This window comes from Anabrus simplex, chromosome 1, assembly GCF_040414725.1.
Source record: "Anabrus simplex isolate iqAnaSimp1 chromosome 1, ASM4041472v1, whole genome shotgun sequence".
In the NCBI taxonomy this organism is placed as follows: domain Eukaryota; kingdom Metazoa; phylum Arthropoda; class Insecta; order Orthoptera; family Tettigoniidae; genus Anabrus; species Anabrus simplex.
In genome coordinates this window covers 607907687-607931901 of record NC_090265.1, presented here as the reverse complement: position 1 = coordinate 607931901, position 24215 = coordinate 607907687, and the positions used below count along the sequence as shown (strand labels likewise).

The window sequence follows — 24215 nt, the reverse complement described above, 5'->3', positions numbered from 1 at the left end:
TGCTGAAACAGAGCATTGGGCAGCCCCTGAAGGTACGGGAGTGCCACCGGCCGCAGCACATGCTGCACGTAGCGGTGGGCATTTAACGTGCCTTGAATACGCACTAGAGGTGACGTGGAATCATACGCAATAGCGCCCCAAACCATGATGCCGCGTTGTCTAGCGGTAGGGCGCTCCACAGTTACTGCCGGATTTGACCTTTCTCCACGCCGACGCCACACTCGTCTGCGGTGACTATCACTGACAGAACAGAAGCGTGACTCATCGGAGAACACGACGTTCCGCCATTCCGTCATCCAAGTCGCTCTAGCCCGGCACCATGTCAGGCGTGCACGTCTATGCTGTGGAGTCAATGGTAGTCTTCTGAGCGGACGCCGGGAGTGCAGGCCTCCTTCAACCAATCGACGGGAAATTGTTCTGGTCGATATTGGAACAGCCAGGGTGTCTTGCACATGCTGAAGAATGGCGGTTGACGTGGCGTGCGGGGCTGCCACCGCTTGGCGGCGGATGCGCCGATCCTCGCGTGCTGACGTCACTCGGGCTGCGCCTGGACCCCTCGCACGTGCCACATGTCCCTGCGCCAACCATCTTCGCTACAGGCGCTGCACCGTGGACACATCGCTATGGGTATCGGCTGCGATTTGACGAAGCGACCAACCTGCCCTTCTCAGCCCGATCACCATACCCCTCGTAAAGTCGTCTGTCTGCTGGAAATGCCTCCGTTGACGGCGGCCTGGCATTCTTAGCTATACACGTGTCCTGTGGCACACGACAACACGTTCTACAATGACTGTCGGCTGAGAAATCACGGTACGAAGTGGGCCATTCGCCAAGGCCGTGTCCCATTTATCGTTCGCTACGTGCGCAGCACAGCGGCGCATTTCACATCATGAGCATACCTCAGTAACGTCAGTCTACCCTGCAATTGGCATAACGTTCTGACCACTCCTTCTTGGTGTTGCATTTGCTCTGTCAGTCAGTCAGTGTATTTAGATTATACCATCGTTGTCCCACAAGGTAAACCTAACATGTTCTGAAATATGTGCATCATTTTTAACATTTCTTCCATTAAGTGACATACTTTATACTGTCCCTTGGCATTACCGCTCTACTGACGAACCCATTCTGAAACCGTAGGGGATATCGTTTGATCAGAATGGCGAGGAACATCAACTTTTATATCAGTTAACTAGACTAGGGTTGCAAAATTTAAATATCACGTAGCTCCTGAAATGTCCTCATATGGCTAAATGACGTTTATTCCATTAAACCGATCTCCAATTCAGGCGAATGCCCAATATATAACTAGGAACACCATTAGCAGAGTACCGGGACTAAGGTCACTGTTTATTTGTGTATTATAGGCTAATCTTAATTAATGTATTATTCACTTACCTGAAACAATATCCTTGAAACCGTCACATCAGACGCTTACAGGAAACGTGTAAATTGATATCGAGATCACTGCCATGTGACCTCAAGTATTACGTGGAATTCGACCACAGGAACCTGACCTTCACTTCAAAAATCCTATATTAATTGGCAAGGAATTACAATTTCTTGGTTAGAAACCTGTGAACTGTCGCTGGGCTATCATGTTTATATATTATTTTTATTCTTGAATATGAAATATTTTACGAAATATTTTTGTTTGTTTTTACAGCTGATCGTGGAGATCAACAGCCAGGTGGCACTGTTTCGGGATCTGTTGATCCACATTGGTCAGCCCCGGGATTCCCCAGAACTGCGAGAGAAAATCCGAAAGCTGCGCCGAACGTGTGTGGATGCTTGTCGACACACCAGTCAGCTGCTGTTACCACAGATGCGCAGGTAAGAAACTAGCCGTACTTATACTTTCAGTTTGAACACCAAATAATTGAAATATCTGGCGCGATTTTATTTGAATATATTGCGATATATCTCCAGCTAGAGCAACGGGCATCTTCAAATTACTATTTCCTGGAAGACTTCGAGGTTAGTTGGGAGAACATCATGAAGGATTTTCAAAACCGATATATATATATATATATTGCATCAAGTGTATAAAAATGACTGAGTATATTTCAAGTGATATGTCTTAACTATTCTCGTCATGGCCTTCGGTGTGATGAAATGGATGACAGTCGTTCCACACGGCTCATTCTCCTTGCTTAGGAGCATTGCATAACATGCTGTAGTCATTATGTTCTGCTTAACCCATTCGAAGTTTCTGTGGATCTGTTGATGTCTATGAATTTTCTTTAAAATCAGATGTGGCCATTAAATATATTAATTTCGTATTCATGCAGTTTATTCACTAGTGAACATGACAAATTGACTCTTACTATAAACAGACATACACCGATTTCGTAGTTCTTAACACACTGACAGTAGACAGAGTAAATCTTCCAGTTTCTACCGTGTCAAATACACATAGTTTATTTGTCTAGCTTGGCAAAACCTGAAAAGTTGCCTGTGTAACAATACGGGTAGTGGAAGGATTAATAATAAAATGTACCATTTAAACATATATATTGAACCTTTGAGCCTACAAGGGTTCAATATTAAACATTCTCGATTCCTGACAAAAAATTATAATTGTTAAAATGGTCACTGTTTAAGACATTTGACTAGTAAATTAACATGAAGTAAATGTAGCATGCTGTTATTAATTTCTAAGTCGATCTGGAATTATTCACGTAATATGTATGAGTATGATTTTCGCAGAGACCTATAATAAACTCTGGTACACGCATGCACAGAAAAGGTGTCCTGACATAAACAATCAACACTGTCCCTCTACAGTACTGAAATGGAGAGGAGGGAGAGAAGGGGTAGTGTTGAAGCCCACTCCAGCACAGAAATAGGAGGTGAAGGGAGTGGACAGGTTGTGCTGAAGGCACACTGTGTGTATTGCTATACATCCACCCCTGTGCCATTTCAATCACAACAGTCTTGTACCGGGCTGTCTAACTGCAGCTATGCGTTAATTTAGGAAGTGGGGAGACGCCATGCTTTATTTATATCGGCACACCATTTCTGTACATGCGTGTACTACCAATGAATGTAACCACAAATATCTAAGAAGCCGCTTGTCTTGCTTTAGGAATGATCCTTGAGAAACTACGAATTTTATTTGGATTACAGAAATTGTTTCTAAGAAAATACGTACATTTACCGTAGAACTCATTTCTTATGTTTTTACATAGCAATTTACATCTTGTGATGAAATAGGCTTCTACTGAGGACTCGGAAATGGTCTTGTGGGAACTATGATTTTCTTACTGTTTAATACATATGCATAAACTTTTACCATTTGGTGTCCACAAGATACTGTACGTTCCATCCAGACGTTAGAATATCAATGTGTCGACCAAGCCATGACAATCAGTCAAGAGCAAACGCGGTTCACGGGTGACACTTCATTGCCTGCAGAAATATTATCACTTGACACATCATACCAGTTTTTTAAATATTGTTTTACTTATTCATAAACAATAGGATTGTCGATTACAGCATCTTATACAGCAAAACTCAAAATGTGAATTCTTCATTTACACTCTTATCAAGTGATATATCCAAGTGCATTAGCATTTGTTTGATGACTTCTGTTATTCACTATCCCAGTGTAAGAATGTATTGGAGAGAAGATATTGGATCCCCAGTTATAAGAGGTACCATTCCTTTGGAAAAATTAGGTTATACCCACATTTTATGACAATACCACCCAGGTAACAGATCCTAATGTTAATGGATACAAATTACACAAGATTCGCCCCGTCATAGATTAACTTCTTCGTAAATACAAGAAGGTTCCGGTGGAAGAATGAACAAATCTGTGCCACCAAAGTTCACCCTCATTTGCAGTAAGTGGGAATACAAACTATATATCCTGTGTAGAATTTCAGGATTCATATACAATTTAAAGATTTATAGGAATTATAGGAATTAGAAAGGATGGTAAATAAACTACACTGTCATAAAAACAGCAGGAATAGATGAAATTAGATGTGAAATTATGAAATATAGTGGGAAAGCATGGATGAAATGGCTTCATTGGATAGTAGGTTTGGCATGTATGTTATATGAGAAAGGTTCTTTCTCATTTTCCGAAAGCATTAATTACACCTATAAGCGCAATGAGTATCATATTTAAATCAGTAATTTAAAAACTAAAGTGATGTCAACAGGGAAGAAATATGAGATTATTGAATGCCAGGTCGGTAATCCTTCACTGCATTACTTTTTTCTGGCCTTGAAAGAAATAATTATCCTTACTGAATGATATTTAAGGAAAAATAATTTTAAAATTCCTAGTTTGTATTTTGATTTTTAAAATGTCAAAAGCATATATGATTCCCCATCACTTGAAGCAATACATCCCTATAAAACCACACAAGTGGAGATACAAACTATATATCCTGCGTAGAATTTCAGGATTCACGTAAAATTTACAGATGTATAGCGCTGTGAATGCTGGTGTTACCGATTGAAACATATATAGGGGCCAGAAGCAATGTTGTTCTTCGCTTGTGCCGTAATTTACCACGTAATTGCAACCATAAAGTGTATTTTGACAATTATTACACGTCTCTAAATTTAGAACCGTATTTGGCGAAACAAGGTATCGATATCACTAGGAACTATTTGAAGAAATCGTATGCCAAACTACAAACTGCCAATATGTGAAGAACTGAAGATAGAACCTCGAGCTACCTCCTGTGAATACGTGGCTCATGTTGATGGAGTAGATGTTAAGTCCATGGTATGGAAGGATAAGAAGTTCGTTGCCCTAATGTCAAATTTCTTAGGTTCAGAGCCAATACAAAGCTTTAGTAGATATGATAGGAAAACAAAAACCAGGGTAAATGTGGACTTCCCGGAATTGGTCGATATAGGAATACTCTGAGGTAGAAAGTAATAGTACTTTCGTTTGGTATAGACATAACTTTTGTAAATTCTTCGATTATTTATAAGAGTGACATAAGACAGAAATATATGGATAAGTTTCTCCCCCTTGCAGATTTCAGCATTGAATTGTCAATTATTCTGTGCAAGACAGGTTCAGCAGTGACAGGTTCCGAAATGAGAAGACCCAGTTCTGAGGTCCAGGAAAAGTACGCTGCCAAAAGGTCCTACTGCACACATCCCACCTTCAGATGTAAGAAGAGATGGCATTGAACAAACCTGTGCCACCAAAATTCACCATCACCTGAAGCAATATATACCTATAAAACCACACAAGTGGGGATAAAAACTGTATAGCCTGTGTAGAATTTCAGGATTCGCACACAATTTTGAGATTTACAGCGCTGTGAATGCTGATACGTTACCGAATGAAACAGATATAGGGACTGGACAAAGCGGAGACGAGACAGGTTTTTCTCCGGTTACTCCGGTTTTCCCTGTCATCTTTCATTCCAGCAAAACTCTCCATTCTCATTTCATAGCATCTATCAGTCATTAATAAATCACTTTGGGAGTGGCGACCCCATCGTACTAATAGCCTATATCTGCTTCATTCATTACATCCCTGACCCGGTCAATGACTGGAAAACAGGTTGTAGGCATTCATTCATTCATTCAGTAATTACGAAAAAGAGAAAGACACCAGCTTGAAGGAATCACTCCACTCGACATCTACGTGAGGTATCTGGTAGCGTAGAAAGAATCAGTACGGTAACTAACCACCCTTTTCATGGTCATCAAGCACTTAATCAGAGACTGATGTCCATGAAAATCTTCATGAACACCAGCACCATCCTGAAAACCACACGAGCAATGGCAATAATTTGACTGGAAGTCAGGCAGTATTGTCCTCAAACTTCAGATAAAGTCTTGGCTAACAGGAGAAGTGAATCGCTTTGAGTTCTCTCAGCCACCTACATACTGAAACAGGATGATCCAGGTGTGGTGTAAAAAGCTGAGATTCTCATATCATGGGATCAATTGTGATGGTGGGCAGTCCCAAACCGCGCAACACATCCTCATGTGGCAACTGTGCCGTGCACTTTGCTCTCTGGATGACCCTGGCGGTGTCTAGTGCTCTAGAAATATTAGAGTTTATTACCAATACTGCTACTAAAATATTAATCTCTTCTTCCTTATTTATCGCATGGCACTACAGCCCTTGAAGGGCCTTGGCCTGCCAAGCGACCGCTGCCCAGCCCGAAGGCCTGCAGATTACGAGGTGTTGTGTGGTCAGCACGACGAATCCTCTCGGCCGTTATTCTTGGCTTTCTAGACCGGGGCCACTATCTCATCGTCAGATAGCTCATCAATTCTAATCACGTAGACTGAGGGGACCTCAACCCAGCCCTCAGGTTCAGGTAAAAATCCCTGACATGGCCGGGAATAGAACCCGGGGACTCCGGGTAAGAAGCAGGCACGCTACCCCTACACCACGGGGCCGGCTCTCTACCTTATTTAGCCGGTTATTTCTACATACTCTTTACATACACATTTAATTTATTTATGGTAACGAAAAAGCCCTCTTAAGCATGATGAAAATATTTTCCGTCGAAAAATTATTAAGTCTTCCTAGTAATATCAACAGCACAGTTTTAATTTTGAGGAATTTTTGTGCAGGAACATGTTGATACTATAATGATAGAAATATTGATGCATGAGTAAAGTAGACTTTTTAACATTGAATATTACGACTTCTGTATGATATCCCTACGATCACCCAAAGATGTGCATTTATATTGATTCCATAACTGAAATCAAATCAAATTCTGACTGTCACGAGAATTGTGTGCGTTGCAGCAGTAGTTCAATTATTTAATACTGAAACAGGTCACGATATTGTGAAACTGTGTATGTAATGGACAGCCTCGTAGATATTAAATTTCAAACAGCCGCATTTGTTCACATAACTAAGCCACTTCGTGGATTACATCACGCTATATCCGACCCACGATAGCTTATTACAGCTAATTATAATAAACGAGCACGTGCTCTAATAAAGATTCATTATCGAGAAGGGGAGGAAAGTATTATTTCACGCTAGGAAGGAATGAAAATGCTGTAATTACTAGGCTCACTCAAATCATGAGAAGTTAGACGGAGAGTTGTTCTTTTCTAAAGGAAGTGCAATGAAACTATAATTAATTCGGTCTGCCTCAAACTTACGAACACCATAAAATGTTCCTTGAGAGTATTATCTAACTACTCTCTTTCCTACCTTACTCAGCTTCCTTAATATTCGTTATATATTCATTAAGGCATAAGATATGATTAAGATTTATGGCAACAGTCGAGTTGCTGGAAAGCGAGGTGAGGCAAATTCGGTTCCTTCTAATGGAACTTATGTTCACTAATGACTTTTGAGAGTCACTACCTACTCTAAGTTTAGAACTTACTGAATATTCATGAACAGAATACAGTTTTACTGTAGAAGTGGTTAAGATTTTAATAACCATTTCACTGGGATAGAAAATAAATCCCTTATTTCAAAATGCTCCTCAGCTCATTGCACACGGTCGAACGTTTGACAAATATTTCTTAAGATGAATGTCATTATTTTCAAGGTTGACTAACCTAACATTTAAGTCCTGCCTGTCTGTCGACCACAAAATATAAAATGTATGTTGAAACTGTAACATACCTGTAAAAGAAAACATATTATTAACAACGAAATGACATCTTTCGTTCTACCACGACATCTTCAGATTCTTTGAAATCACTCTTATAACAGGCGTATATATGTAAACAATTGTATATGTTTCGTAAATTTGTCAATGATTATGAATGTATGATAATACGAACATAAAAAGCATACAAATGCTAAAAAATACTCTGTTTACCACTTTAATCAATTCGAAAAATATTTTCTGAGCTTACTTTACGAGGAGAACCCGCCAAGTGTAACGACCCGAGTTGCCAGAAGCTTTGCTCAGGGAACGAGGGGTCGAAATAATCGAACACGTGTTTCGGCTTATCCGTAGACACTCGACTGTTTCGGAGTTTCCGACGTGCATTATATGCGCGTAGCGTCAGCGCATTGGTTTTCGCAACGACCTCAGGGTTTTTATTTTCAGTTTTTCCATTGACGATTACTCTACGACTGGTTTTGTTCAATGTATTTTGAAATATTGCCTTAATTCCAGTGTGATTCGTACTTTACTATTTCATAATTAATTTGTGATAATTCGTACCTCTGGATTGAGGAGAGCGTGTGCTTCATTTCAAAAATGATCTAAGAACATAAGGTATGGGATTATATTAAGTTGGACACTCAAGGATGTAAGTACAAATATATTTTTAATTGTTTCGAAACTGTTCCACTGCCGGATTATTTGGAGAAGAAGAATCTGAGTAACACGCTATCATTGACATTAATATTGTGGGAAATTTCGGTAACGCTTTCAGAAATGTATCAAGCCAACCTCGCAACTGTAATTTGAAGTTACGACTACCTCTTCATGGACCTGTCGGCGACGGTTTATTCATTTAATTAAACTGGGATTTCTTCTGAATCCGACATTTTATATCATTTGAATCCTCACGATTTTTAAAATGTAATAAGGTCTTTGTAAAATTCAACATTCCAATTGTAATTGATAATGGAATAATTCTGGAACTCGGTATATGCGCCTATGAGAAGTAAATTATTCCATTCGTTTTATTTAATTGAGATTATCGTCGTGTTAACTTTTCTGTTTCTTATCGTTGTTGGGATTATTATTAAAATTATTATTCTTATTCTTATTCTTATTATTATTATTATTAATTTTGGTTGGTGGATTTATTTCTATTTTTCCTGGTTCATGTTTGTGGTCTCTAGTGCACTGTTATTAATGTATTGAATGGTGCTGTGTGCTAGTTTCATTTTCGTGATGGAATCATTCTTTTACTCCTTTCAGGGATGGTTATTTTCTCTCTCATTCGCACATTAACGTACTTCCAGGGCCTCCTAAAATTTAAATTCAATAACCGACATTTTGTTCCTCTATTAATATTTTGTTAGACGAAATGACAAATTCAAAAACTATACATTATCATTGTAATATCGTGGTTGTAGGGAACTGAAATTTGTTTCTCCCATTCCTTAATGATACGTCCGTTTACGCTTCTCAGTCTATTCATGTCCGTGTTTTCTTTTTCTTTCTTTATTGCGTCACATTTATTTTATCTTATCTCCCGTGTACGATATATTTTAGTTGGCTTTGTCAGTTGTTAATGAATTATGTTAGCTTGGGTTGGAAGCTGTAGGCTTCATTGTTTGTATCATTGTTCAGTTAATTGCCGAATATTAATATTGTTTTCCCTTCGTAATTTGTAACTTATTTGGGGAATATTATTTGGTTTCCTGCAATTCCATTGCCTGTTCATTTAATTATTTATGCGTGTAAAATTTTATTTGCTATCGTTGCATTTTAAATTTTGTGTGTTACCATGTTACTGGGATGATTGATATGTTTATGCAGAGTGACTGGAAACAAATTTCAGTATAGTGAGATTAATTGTAGTCTACCTAGTTAAACTTACTGGCCAGTGGTAAGATTAACTCTGAACGTATGGATCTGTCTAACATTTGACAATTATTGGTTCTGATGCGAGCTGCAGACTTCGCTTATTTTTCGATACATTGTAAGAATTACAATACCTTGTTATCTGAGTGTGTGTCCATAATTTTAATTATTTTAAAAATAGACATCTGTCTCTTATTTGAATGAATTAATTTAACAAGAAATATATTTTTGGGCGTATGTTCTTCAACTTGCTTATTTTGTTACATTGCAAAAAGTACTTTAGGTTGCTATCTGAGTGTACACCCATAATTTTAATAATTTGAAAATTGATATTTAATGCCTATTTCAATTAATTAATTTTAACATTAAATTATTTGTTCTCGATTTTGTTTATTTTTCAACATATTTCAAGAAATTTTAAATCTTGTTTAAGTATCATTCATGAATTTTTTTCTTTCCTAATTTTTATAGTAAAGTTTGATTTACTGATTTTTAATTTCGTCTCTTATTTGGTAGTTAGCGACGTTGAACTGGCAACCTCTCGAGTAGTAATTTATGATCCTGGTCTTTATTTCCCTTTCTTTGGGTCCTCTTACACAGTTTGTGTTTGTAAGTAACTGCACTCAAGGTAAGTTGCCTTATGTTTCTGAATTGTTATGGGTTATTTCACTGTATTCATTATCTGTGTCCTTGGGTGTTGCAGAAAATGAAGTAGGACATTCAGCCCACATTTGGGGAGGGAAACTACAACCATTTTTTACGTTATTTTCTATATGTACATCTGTACGGACGATAGTAAAATTAAAATTTAAAAGAACAATATGAATAATAATTGGCATACCGTCACCTTGATCTTGACTGCGCTGGAACCGTCTGAAGAGTAAGAAATGGGGAAATGGGAGCCGTCTGGGATGTGAAAATTAATGACTAGTAGGCGAATGGGTCACAATGCATGCGTGTACACGACCCACTGCTGGTGAGGGAGTGACGCATTGTGCTGATGTGAATCATGTCTATATTAATTTGTTCACACGTTCAGTTTAATCGTGACAATTTGGACAGGGCATCCCAGTTCTTTATTAGTAAATTATTATTTTAGCTATGTGAAGAATATGATCGGAGTTCTTTGTTAGCTGAAATATTCTTGGAAGACGAGAAATTTGAAGCCTGTTTGGGGAGCAGAAGATTCTTAATTGTCTTTTTCTTCTTTATTTTCTTCTTCTACTCTCTTAATGTCGGCTACCTTTACAGAGATTCTTGCTTTAGAGGTTGCAACACGAATCAGCTTAATAGGGGAACAGTTGAACCAAGGTTTCAGATTATTAATTCAATAAATGCGGCTTCTTCCCTGCCTTTTTTTTTTTTGCCTTGAATCTTCCTCTCCTCTCATGACATGAGCGAGATATTGCACCTTTCTGTTTCTGACAGTCTTTAACATTTCCTCTCTCGTTAGCATTCGCCTCATTATCTCATCATGTGTGGCCCTATGTGTCCAGTTCAACCGCAGTATCCTTCTAAGTTCGTAGTTCAAATGCCTCTAATCTGACCATTTCTCTTTTTTCTTTTGGGTCATGGTCTTAACTCCATATTACAAGGTAGAGATTATGTAACATCTTACAAGTCTGATTTTTAGACGTAAACTGAGGACTCCGCTGTGAAAAACTGTCCTAATTTTATGGAACTCACAGTTGTTTCTAAATGCTTGTACTTCACCATTCTTTGCTCTCTCTCCTCATTGACCATCAAGCTGTCTTGGTGTTACATTCGGGATACTATCATGAAACTTGTCTTCTTCACATTAATTGTCAATCCCCATTGATTACTTGCCTGCACGATTCGCTTTGTCAGTCCCTATAAATCTCCTACACTTTGCCAGAAGCGATGTGTCATCTGCAACAAATCTTGTTGTTCTTGTTGTTTGTTTTAGCATTTACTTTAAATCCTCCTGTCTCTTCTGCTAAGGCTGCGTCTATTAATTCCTCTGAGTACAGTTCAAACAACGGGGGGTTAAAGGACACAGCCTTGTCTTACGCCAAGTTTTATTACCACCTCTTCTGAGAACTCCCTGCCTTCTTTTATTACAGCAGTTCCTTTTTAATAAATATTTCTGATAATTCGAACGTCCTTCGTATCCAAGTTCATTTTTACTGAGCATCTGAATGAAGCAATCATGACGAACTTTGTCGAATGTTTTATTATAATCCAAAAAGAAAATATACACTGGTTGATAGACTTCTAGACATCTTTTTGCTAGCACATTAAATGTAAATAAATCTTATCTTGTTCCTAGAACATTTCAGAAACCAAATTGCGTTTCGCTGATATCCTGTTCTAATTTTCTGATGGTTTTAGGAATAGTATGAGAGTGTGGCACACGAGACTGACAGTTCGATGTCACTGGGTTGACGAGCATTTATATCTTTTGGTAATGGGACAAATATAGGCTGTAACCTTTCACGAGGGATGACCTCTGCGTTGTAGATTGAGGTATAAAAGTCTACTAGGGCATCTAATTGTTCTTCAGTTATGAGTTTCAGTCTGCCAGCTGATGTGAGGTCATGACTGGGTGCTTTATTACCTTTTGACAACTTTGTAGCAGGGGCTACACCTTCTTTTGTTTTTCTGGACCAGTTTCAACGTCCATATAATTCACTAGCTTACATTTCTTCATATTATCTTATAACAGTTTTTCTACTGTATATATTCCTTCCATCTTTCAATTTTTTCTTTAATGCTACGAATGCCATTATCGTCAAACAACACACTTACTTTCCTCATCGTATTAGTTCCAATTAGCTTTTTGGCATTCTTACCGATACTAAAACTGTCAGGGCTGCCTGGCCGCACTGGTAAAGCCGTGTTCGGTTCACTCGGAAGGTCGTGGGTTCGCTTCCAGTAAGGAAGTCGTAAAATTTAATAAACGAGATTTTCACTTTCGGAGGTGCACATGGCCCTGAGGTTTACTCAGGCTACATCAAAAATGAGTACCGGGTTAATTCCTGGGGGCAAAGGCGGCCGAGCGTAGAGCTAACCACTCTACCCCATGAAGTGCCGAGGTTACGGATAGTGGAAGCCTTTACCTTCCACCCCTCCAAGGGCCTTCTTGGCCTGTACGGAGATGACATTGATTTCTTTTGCTTTTACTAAAACGGTCGTTTTAAAAGATTAATACTTCAGACTCTGTGCATCTTTCTGTGAACCTTTACCCTTTGTCAGCTGTATCTTTGATCTTACCTTGGCATGCGTGCTCCTGTACATATGTTCATCACGGTTTTTAAACAGCCTCCTCTTTTCCATTAATTGTATTATTTCATCTGTCATCCAATTCGTCGTCTCCACTGCTTTACAGTCTTTCAGTACCAATCTCTTGACTTGCTTAAGTAGTTCCTTCAAGGAACTAAAAGAGATGCTAAAATGTTCCAAAAACTCAGGAGTGTTTCTCACAAATATCTTGTTATTTTCGGGACGATTAAAATGTGGGAGAAAGTTTTCATCGTTTATGAAACAAAAGAATAAACCACTAACGTGATTAATTGATCCAGAATCGTTTATATGTAGGTACAGGCAACTTCTTCTTGGACAGCCTTGAAATTCTGAGTAACATTCACGCTCAATGATCTCATTAACCTGGTAAGTGATTATGTTTTGAAATGTTAATTTAGTAACGCTATTAGATTTCATGCTGTTTGTATACTTCATGTTACACCTATGGACCTCACAATCTTAAAAATTCGAATGAGGCAGTGAGGGTCACGGACGCAGATTTTGACATAAAATACGTGCCATTGCCGAAATAAAATATCCTGTTATTATGGGATTGAAATTTCACCGTTGACATTCATTTTTTTTCATTCTAAATAAATGCATACATTTTCAGGACGAAATAGATCAGACCAGAGTGACTGGTATCTACATCGATTAGTTTCAAATCATTTTCTACTAATGAGGACGTAGATTTGCTACGCTACCGTGGAACGTACCCCACGACGCTCCTGATAAGCATTCTGACGTTCGACATTAGTGAATTTGGACTTTCCTGGAATTATGAGAAGGTAATTTTGTAGTCATTTGTCGTCCATTCAAAGTGACATTTTGCGAAAGAAATATATTTTTTGTTCTTCAAGCCACAGTTTGCTCAAATATTCACTATTTGGTTTGTTTATTCCGTGCACTTGCAGAACTCACTGATTCGAATCAAACATCTTACGCGACGTGCTTCCACAACGAAATGCAGAGCTAAACTAATCTGTAGCCACGCAGTGCGGCGACTTTACTACCTTAAGATGGCGGTGCTATAACGGCGTCGGTTTCCTTTTTTAAAGTAGATATTGAACACTGTCGTCGCACATGTTGTCTAGAAATGAATTCGTTTTTAAAACGTTAATGATTTTGTAACGCTTACCGACCCAAGTACGTTTCCGGAACTAGAGACTATTCTACGCCAACAGGTTAAGAATCATTGTGCTAAATTGTAAGTTCCTGAGGACAGAAAAATGAATGTGTTCTGAGAAGGATATAGCATTCAAAACAAACTTCTCTGAGGTCATCGATAGTTTTGCTTAGGCAAATATATATATTTTAAAATTATTTTGCCAGTAGACCTACTTGTTTCTGTAAGTTTTTCTACCTTTGTCTAACATATTTCGATTTTAAAATGTAAATTATTTAAAGTTAATGCATAATTTTGTTATTATTTGTTATAATACAAATTGACATCAAATTGAGGAGTACGATTGAAGTTACCTAGTTGATGTGTTTGATGGAAGGGGCAATTATTAATTAGAGAGGGGAAAAGAAGAGAGTTCCGATCCTTTGAAGAATGAAGTTATTTGCAAAAGAAAGGACCGCAAAGGGTGTAAAAATAAAAGACAACCTAGATCTCGCAAATCTAATGCCATCCCGTTCGAAAGAGAACAAGAGTCCAACATGAAAATGTGGATTTCCCAGACAAACCACCAAGCATATTATGGAATAATGTCCACTGTCACCCTACTCCGAATTATTTTTTGAATTCCTTGGATGCAACTACAACGGCTCTAATGTTCAAAAATAATTTTTCTTGCCTTGTTCTGTCTATAGTAAGGTCTGTAAATGAATAAAAAGACTGTAATAGAAATTGTATGGCTCAATGGGAGAAAACTACGGCCGTTCATATATAATATTAATTCATTCAATAAGATTAGGAATGTTTTGAACCAAACTTCATCCAGAATACGATGCAAATCTCCTTAACTTGAACATTATAAGGAACCTTTTGTGTTCGTTCACAATAGCTGCAAGGAGAATTTTTTTCAGATTTTTTCACAAATTAGCTGTCTTAATGAATTCTCTTCATTCCGTACTCTATTGTTCCTCAACATTATGCGGCCCCTGTTGGATCATTTCTTGCGCGACTTCCTAGGTCTTTAAAAATCATTAATTATGTTTCTCCCCTCTTACGCAGAACTTTTTTCTGCCTCTTTTCCGTAGCGTAACTGGTTATTAGTATCTGACGGAATAGTGTGATTGATGTGTACTTTGTATTAAAATTACTTAGGGTGCTCAGGTGAATGTTCAATCAAACAATTTCAGTCCATCTCAGTTCACAGGAGTCTCAGATACGTTCGATGGAGTCTCGGTAACCAGAAGAGATTATTAATATTGTGACAATAAAAACAATTCTAAAAACATGTGAATTAGGAAAATAAACTTCCAACTAGGCATACATTTGAACTAAAATATGTCACAAATTAATAATGTTACGTGGCAGCCCCGTGGTAATCCCTTTCTGTACTTCCAGGAAGGGGCTATTGACTCACACGATCTGAGATCTCCCAGCCGGTTTATAAGTGAGACCAGGATTTCCGTGTATTGTTTTCGTCGGCCGGCTTACCTGTGACTTTCTTGGAGATTCTGCCTCTACTTGGCTGAAATCACCCGATCTATAAAATGAGAAGCTAGCCGCGGACAGTCAGTGACATTTGGGCTCCAAGGTGGAGTTAGTGTGAGACTCGGTGTGTTAGGGTTCGGTGGCTGAGCTGAGGGCGACAGAGGTGTTGGCTGTTGCTAGTGTCCCACCTAGGTCTGAACGAGGAGCTGTTGTTGTAGTGTCGGAATGACCAGTGAGGGGGTTGAGACAACAGAACGGAAGACTGTACTGTGTGTTCGTGTGCTTCTGTGGACTGAGGCTCAGCGAGGGAAGCTTCTATCGCGAGTGTGAAGGTAAAAGGGCCTGTGTCAATGTTCGCTGTTGTGAGTATCGTCCTGCTGTTGAATACTGTTGGGCCGTTTAGTTGTTCACTGCATGTGACTCTATGAATTACTGTGTCTGTGGAAGTGAACCAACAAACTCATCGTGTGTCGAGTAGCCCGTTGCCCTATGCTCAGATCCAGCTGTCTACACACAGCTGCTGTATGAGGTGGCTGATCTTGGGGAAAGTGAAATTAAGGGTTAAGGGTCCGTAGGTATAGCAACGGGCTGGACTTCCTGCTGCGCCGTAAGGAAGCGGGACTTGTGAATAGACTTGTTATTATTAAGTGTGGCCTTTCATAACTGGTTATAATCGTGAGGTGGAGTTAGTGTGAGACTCGGTGTGTTAGGGTTCGGTGGCTGAGCTGAGGGCGACAGAGGTGTTGGCTGTTGCTAGTGTCCCACCTAGGTCTGAACGAGGAGCTGTTGTTGTAGTGTCGGAATGACCAGTGAGGGGGTTGAGACAACAGAACGGAAGACTGTACTGTGTGTTCGTGTGCTTCTGTGGACTGAGGCTCAGCGAGGGAAGCTTCTATCGCGAGTGTGAAGGTAAAAGGGCCTGTGTCAATGTTCGCTGTTGTGAGTATCGTCCTGCTGTTGAATACTGTTGGGCCGTTTAGTTGTTCACTGCATGTGACTCTATGAATTACTGTGTCTGTGGAAGTGAACCAACAAACTCATCGTGTGTCGAGTAGCCCGTTGCCCTATGCTCAGATCCAGCTGTCTACACACAGCTGCTGTATGAGGTGGCTGATCTTGGGGAAAGTGAAATTAAGGGTTAAGGGTCCGTAGGTATAGCAACGGGTTGGACTTCCTGCTGCGCCGTAAGGAAGCGGGACTTGTGAATAGACTTGTTATTATTAAGTGTGGCCTTTCATAACTGGTTATAATCGTGTGTGTTTAAATATGTGTGTGTGTGTGCATATTTTTAGGCCATCCTGAAATAAATTAGAGTAATGAAACATGGAGTTTTATTCGTGTTTGATGACTTGGGAATCCAATTCCGATGGTAGATCTTACCTTATCCATACCTGAAAGCGTGCTAATGAGGATAGGTAAACTTAGTACTAGTGAAGTGAAAATACTGAAAGTGTTGTTAAGCTATCCAGTCGTAATGGTCTGACTCCATGGTTATCGAGTTTGAATACCGGTGGTGGAAAAATCACCATCAAAATGTTGGCTGGTAGGGTAGGAGAAGTGGTGCTATACAATTTCTAATCACTAGATTGCGTCCCAAAAGCATGGGTTCGACTCCAAATGTCTCCGCAGTTTTCATATCGAGTGAGGGTATATGACGATGTGGATGTTGATTCGACTGTCGGACTGTCAGGGCATATACACCATGTCAGCATGACATATGCATTCAACCATAAATAACCACACTCCTCTAACTGCTGTCCTTTTAAAAGTCATCTGTCATCCTGACAGTAGGTAGTCCAATTCGTCGGTACTGCCTGATACAGGCGATAATCATGTTTGACAGCACTCTTTAATTTAACTTTCACTCGCAAGTCCAGCCACCACACACAGGAGCTGCATGGAGTCAGATACGAACACTGGGATACTGACCACCACGACGCACGACTGCTCCTTGCCTCGGCTCCAGAGAAAATCCACCACTCTCACGTGCAACACAGTGAACTATTTAACGCTGACAACTAAGCGAAATTCACGCAAAAGCAACAACTCAACAGTTTTAGCCAGCACTACAACACCCCTCACAACAACGATAGTTAAGCTTCTTCACGCCAGCTGTTCCACATGCTGACTCCACAACGGTCTACAGTCCTCGATAGTCAGTACTCCAAGGCAGTACACACACGGTACTCCGTACTCCAGCATGACAGCTCTCAAATTCTGGTGGGACACTACCAACAGTCAGTACTACTGTCGTCCCAGTCCAACTACTCAACTGCCTGTTCTTGGCTAATCTCTTTTTCACATCCTGATGATAGAGTAATACAAACTTCGGGCTGCGACCAGAGACGAACATTCCCGTTGCACCTTCCAGAAGGCACACGGGAAAACCAGACGAAATCACAATGCAAGGAGAGCCCGACTATACCCAGCAGGTCGGCTGGGAGCTCCCCGGTCTGACACTATTCCTTTACAGGAAATACCGAAGGGAGCTACGAGAGGGCTGGCACGTAACATTATTATTTATAAGTGATTTAAGCCCACTAGGGAGCGCTTATGACTAGTCCTGTTTAGATGACCACTTTCGTTCCCTATACCTCTTGACACCCCCCCCCCCCTTTTTTAATGCTATTTGTTCGGGGCGTCGACCTATGTGGATCTTTTGGCCCTACTGGTACCATACTGTATGAACCCGCGTGTAATTGGAATGGCGGTAGTGTGGAATGTTGTGTGTGAGGAAAGGGAAATTAAGGACGTCGTAAACATCCAGTCCCCAGGCCAGGGATATTAATAATTACAATTAAAAACCCTTGAACCGCCCGGGAATCGAACCCGTGGCCACCGGGTGACAGGCGGGCGCGCTGCCCCCTACACCCTACGATTAGATTTTCCTTCCTTTCCTGTGAAAGATATTTGTGATATATCTTAGTGTTCTGAGAAATTCTAGCGGAAGCTAAGTCTTCTTTCTTTAATTCAATTAGCTACATACTTCCACATGCTTCTAGCGTTGTAACTATTCATGAGCGTGGAGATCTTTGTAAGCCTGCCGTTGTCGTAACATTATTATTATTATTATTATTATTATTATTATTATTATTATTATTTCATTCGCTATACGGCTTTTGTTAACGCTGTCTGTGTGTCGCATTTGATCGTGCAGGGCCTTCGAATAAACGTATTCTCCATCTAATCCTACTGCTTTTGAAAATCAGCGGAGAAATTGGTCAACTTTGCCTGCAATTTAGAAAGACGTATTACCTCTAAAGACATTTTCTTTAAACGGAAGGTAATACTTTTCTCCGTGACAGAGGCGGGTCTGTGGAACAGTCTCACGCACCTTCAGATGTTGCTGTTAGATAATTGGTGACCTGCGTCCACAGAGATCGCAGATACACACGCTATGGGTCAGTATCCGTTAGCGCCCATCGAAGTACGGCACATGCATGTACCGCACGACGAAACATAAACTGGGGATCGGTAATATCACGTACGGTCACGCCATTTCTAAAAATAAATCCTTTATTGATTTTCATCAGCATCAAAATTTGAGTTAAGACTGAAAACATTCAGCACCTGTAGGGTAGCGTACGTGCCAATTTCAAATAAGATGTAGTGATGGATGCGAGATGGAGTTACTAAATTCCTGAGTGCGGTACACAAACAGCTGCTCTACAGTAAATTAGTACTGGAAATTATAATAAAGAGTTTTAGTAATAATGTTTTAAGTTTTACGCCCGATTAACTACTCTTACGATTTTCGGAGACGCTGAGGTGCCGGAATTTTGTCCCGCGAGAGTTCTTTTACATTCCGGTACATCTACAAACACGAGGCTGGCGGATTCGAGCTTCTTCAAATACCACCGTACTGAGCGAGATTTGAACCGGCCAACGTCAACTCAGAAGGCCAGTGCTCTACCGTCTGAGCTACTCAACCCGGCACTAACGAGCTTAAGTTTGTCTTCGCTTAGTAATGTAGTACGTGATACTGTTCTAAGAATAAAGACAACCACTTTATTCCACTCAGTACCGAGGTTAGCGTTAAATCATACCTTTATCTTTCACTCCTCCAGGGTCCTTCAGGGACTGAATAGGGACATTTTTCATTTCGTAATGATGTAATATACTCCGAGGTGTGTGTTGATATATTACCAATCCATTTTGCGAAACAAAATATTACTATTATTATTATTATTATTATTATTATTATTATTATTATTATTATTATTATTATTATTATTATTATTTCAATTGAAAACTAATTAAAGAGAAGCAAACAACACCAAATGGGATAAGATGGCTGTGGCTTTTCGTAGGACATATCCTATATACAAGAAGAAAACCATCTCCAGACGAGCAAAACTAAGGCATTAAAATACAGTGATTAAAACGGAATGTCTTTACGCTAGTGAATGCCTCCAAATTACAGGGAAAGCGGGACTGAGAGAAGCTGAGATATTCGAAAGAAAGATCCTTCGCAAAATAATGGGTCCAAAGATTGTGGATAGACAGTATAGGTTGCGAGGAAGAGAAGAACTTTACCGCGACAATGAAAGGCTGAGTCCATGAGAAAACGGAGACTTGAATTCTATAGGCATTTATTTAGAATGGATAAGAAGAGACTAACGAAAAGGATTTTCACAATACTAGACAGCAGACCTAAAGTGTCGGACAAATGGTTCAGGGAGGTGAGAAAGGATCTCAAACAGGTGGGACTAAATTCAGAAGACATCTCAAACCGAACAAAGTTTAGGTCAGTGATCGACAAATTCCAGGGATTCCATGATAAACCAAGACTAAACCGTGGCTGGACGGAAGAAGGAAGACAGGCTGCCAGAGAAAGGATGCTAAAGTTTTGGGCTGTGAAGAAGGCTTCCAGAAACATGTGACTGTTACCTAACGTGGTTTCTAATGGCCGTAAACGAATATAATAATAATAATAATAATAATAATAATAATAATAATAATAATAATAATAATAATAATAATAATAATAATATATATTATATTATAATATAGGCTATTATATTATATATATTATATTATATTATATTATAATATATATATATTATTATTATTATTATTATTATTATTATTATTATTATTATTATTATTATTATTATTATTATTATTATTATTATTATTACATTTTGGAAGACGTGTATCGTACCTTCAGTAAATGGGATCATTTACTTCAAGGAACTTTAAAATGCCCATTCTGATACGCATAGTAAGTTTAGCGATTTGCTAACGTAGCACTAACACAGGTCCTGGAGAAGATGCCCGGCGTAGGGAAAGACTTGAACTCGGAAGCGAATGGCCTTGGCCTTATTTCTTATACAACTCAGGCATTTGCCTGAAGTGAAAGTGGAAAACCACGATAAAACATCTTCGGACCTGCGGCGGCGAGTTTGAACCTAATATCTCCCGAATGTTAGCTTACGGCTAGACGACCCACTAAACTCACTCGGTGTATGTAATTTTGGTCGGAGATTAGATGCTGTCCTGACCTCACGTGGTTTCTCAGTGGATAATTGCATCTCAGAGCCATCTGGATTAGCAACTCGATCCTCGGGATGACACCCAGAGGCAAACCCACTGTATGAATAATTCTAATCACACCATCATCATCATCATCATCATCATTATCACTATCATTATCATTATCAATAACAACATCAGCAGCTAGTATTAAGTTGAAATATTATGTCCATGGCTGCAGAATACCTTCGTCGTACAATGAACCTTGCCTAGCACTTGGAGTGATATGACAGGAAAGCATTGAAAAAGGTTTAATTCAGCATGGAAAACTGTTCATGTCGGAAGAAGAGCCGGAGATTGTTCAGCACAGAGCAATATCCTGGATAGAGCACAAATTTGGTTCCGGTTTCCAATCGATCAACACTTGACCTCATTGTTGGAATATTCAAGGCAAATATATAGTAAGCTACGTCAATAATTTTTTAATTGTAGGCAGACAAAGGCTCTTATTAAATTCACTACTCAGCTGTATTTCCTCATTTATTTCAAATCCTATTTATATAAAAAATAGTCTGGACTGCTTTAACAGAGCAGAGAATGAATAGATCATCCCAAATTAACCTGTAAAACCGGTAATTGTGTCCTTCGAAGTATCTTTCAAAACTAAGAATAAGGAATGTAATTGAATTGTATGTTAGTAGTTCATTTAACCAAACATGAACAACGCAGAGGTACCGTTCCAGGTTTCTTTAACAACTTCTCCAAACGGTTTGGATTGTCAGAGTCGGTCATTACACATTCCAAAAACCACACTAAGGAACTCTATCGAAATACTTAAACACCACTCCAATATGATCACTTCTTGTCCGAATTGCCAAATTTGCCCAAGCTTCGTCTGTGGAATTATACATATCAAATAAATAAAATGAGTCCCTTGATTGCATCGAGACACAGAAATTACGTGTATCTGGTGAACACTATAAATCAATTAAAGGATTATTAAGCGAAAACATTAACGTCACTTGAAATATCCCAAAGTCTATTAATTTTCAATGAGCGTAAGATGGATCTACATATGTATAAGTTGATTCTGTATAGAGCCGGAAGAGGGAAAAGTGCTTTGGAAACCCAGCGGAACACTCCCTTGCCTGTTCCCGCCAGTAAATTGTTCGTTGACGATGGAATAATAAAGGTGCAGCTCTAGAAGTTGCCTGGTGTAAAATGAGAAAGGACGGAAAACCCATCTTTACATCGCCTATAGTAATGGCTATATGGTCCAAATCACGCAGTCAACTTGCTAGGTCATCTTGGCAGATTCTTAAAGAGCTGTAAGTGCCATAGGGATCGATTTTCTTACTTTTAGGCAGAACGCCCACTTATTGTGAACGAGAATAGGTCTCCACTCACTTCATTAGTTAGAAGTTAGTTACTAGTCCATGGAAACGTAGTTTCAAGTTGGTGAAAAATTTTCCATCAACCTACTGTGATATTTATAGTTTAATGACCTTAAAAGCACATTCATAAATTCCCAAGAAGATATGTATCGTGTTAAATTCCGCACCTTATCGTCCAATTGCAAGTGTAATGAATGGAGCCTTGTAAATGTTGGGCAGCGCAATCTCTCAGACCTTTTAATGATAGCTTGTAGCTCAGTAGCGTGTGGCTAGGACTTCACTGAATATTACGACGTCCTCTGAGACTGTGTTATACTGTTAGATATCTAACCTACAATCGCATAAGTTACTTTTCTACCAGAACACACTCCTTCACGCAAAATGTACTAACATCTACCTGCTCTAACATGGCATGCAGCAATTTGTTACGTAATGCCTTGTTTAATTAAGTCAACTGCATGTCTTTAACCGATGAGATAAGAAACGTATTTGTTGCACAAATCCAAAAGGAAGTTGTATCGATCAGAGATCCAAGTTTGAAACTCAGTTTTACGAACATTTATCTTAATTTTACCAGGCTGAGTAGCTCTGGCCTTCTGACCCCAATTTGGCAGGTTCGATTATGGCTCAGTCCGGTGGTCTTGAAGGTGCTGCAATATAAGGGTCATTCAAAAGGAAACGAGCCGTAGCCTATAAAATGAAGACCTCTGAAAGGATCGTGATACAATTGCCTGACGAAGGAAGTTAGGTCCCTATAAGAACGCTGAGGTCCTGAATTCGTCACTGGAGGGATATGGGTGTACACCACGTGACGACAGATCGAGCACGCGCACCCGTTGATCGTCCACTGCACCCAGTCGTGCTGACTACAGTGAATTGGAGGCTTCAAAAGAAGAGCAAATGGGCGCAGAGCGTTTCCTAATACCAGAATGAGTGAGGGAAACGGAAATTCATCGCAGAAGAGCACAAGTGTACGGAGAACACTGCATGTCTGTTGCGAGTGTCAAGACGTGGCACAAGCGATTCAGGGAAGGACGCATGACGTTGGCCGATGATGCACGATCTGGAACGGCACACCGTATTACCGATACCATTGTCCAGCAGGCGGATGCCCTCATTACGCAAGACCGGCGATTTACGAGAGCAGCTTTGCCGCAGAGGTCGGAGTGAACGTCGGAAGTGTTCACGCCATCATTAAGGACAGATAGAAATGTTGCTGAAAGTGCGCGCAATGGCTGCCTCACAATATTCAACCAGCACACGAAGCATGTCGAATGGACCTCCCTCTAGAACATCTGCTGCACTATGACAAGAAAGGGGATGAGTTCCTGTCATGAATGCTCGCTGCAGACGAGATAATGGTGTCATCGCTTCGAACCCGAGTCAAAACGACAAAGTCTCGAGTGGAAGCATGCAAGGTCGCCGCGACGCAAGGAATCCAAGGTGAGCTAAAGAATGCTCTGAGAGGCAAACCTTTTACCTCGGACGACGACGTAAAGGAGTACGTTCGGAACTGGTTCACAGCGCAGCCCCAGGAACTTTACACGACGACCATTCACCGGCTTGTGTCGCGTTGGGGCAACTGCCTCATCAGTGTTGGGCAATACTTTTGTAATAACGGTACATGTTTTAATTTAAAGCCCCCTCTCTTTTCTTTTTGAATAGCTCTTATACTTAAACCTCGTATTAGCAGATTTAAAAATAAACCATAGCGCAACAGCCCCGAAGGGCCATGGCCTACCAAGCGGCCGTTGCTCAGCCTAAAGGCCTGCAGATTGCGAGATGTCGTGTGATCAGCACGACGGATCCTCTCGGCCGTTCTTGGCTTTCTTGACCGGGACTCCCATCTCACCGTCAGATGGATCAGCAGATTTACTGGAACGTAAATGAACTCGTACGGTACAAAATTTCGGTGCCTCGCCATCTTCGAATACCGCCATATGAGTTATTTGGACGTAAAACATTATTATTATGATTATTATTATTATTATTATTATTATTATTATTATTATTATTATTATT

The 24215-nt window shown here is 39.8% G+C and overlaps 1 protein-coding gene across 1 annotated transcript in view; it reads left to right on the top strand.

Annotated features, from left to right (window-relative positions):
- The first annotated feature begins 1250 nt into the window (after nucleotides 1-1250).
- LOC136881822 (uncharacterized) overlaps nucleotides 1251-24215 on the top strand; it is a 474626-nt gene continuing 451661 nt past the window's right edge. The window contains exons 1-2 of the mRNA XM_067154289.2: nucleotides 1251-1325; nucleotides 1664-1830. Coding sequence (XP_067010390.1) covers nucleotides 1251-1325; nucleotides 1664-1830 — 242 coding nt within the window. The remainder of the gene's footprint in view (nucleotides 1326-1663; nucleotides 1831-24215) is intronic.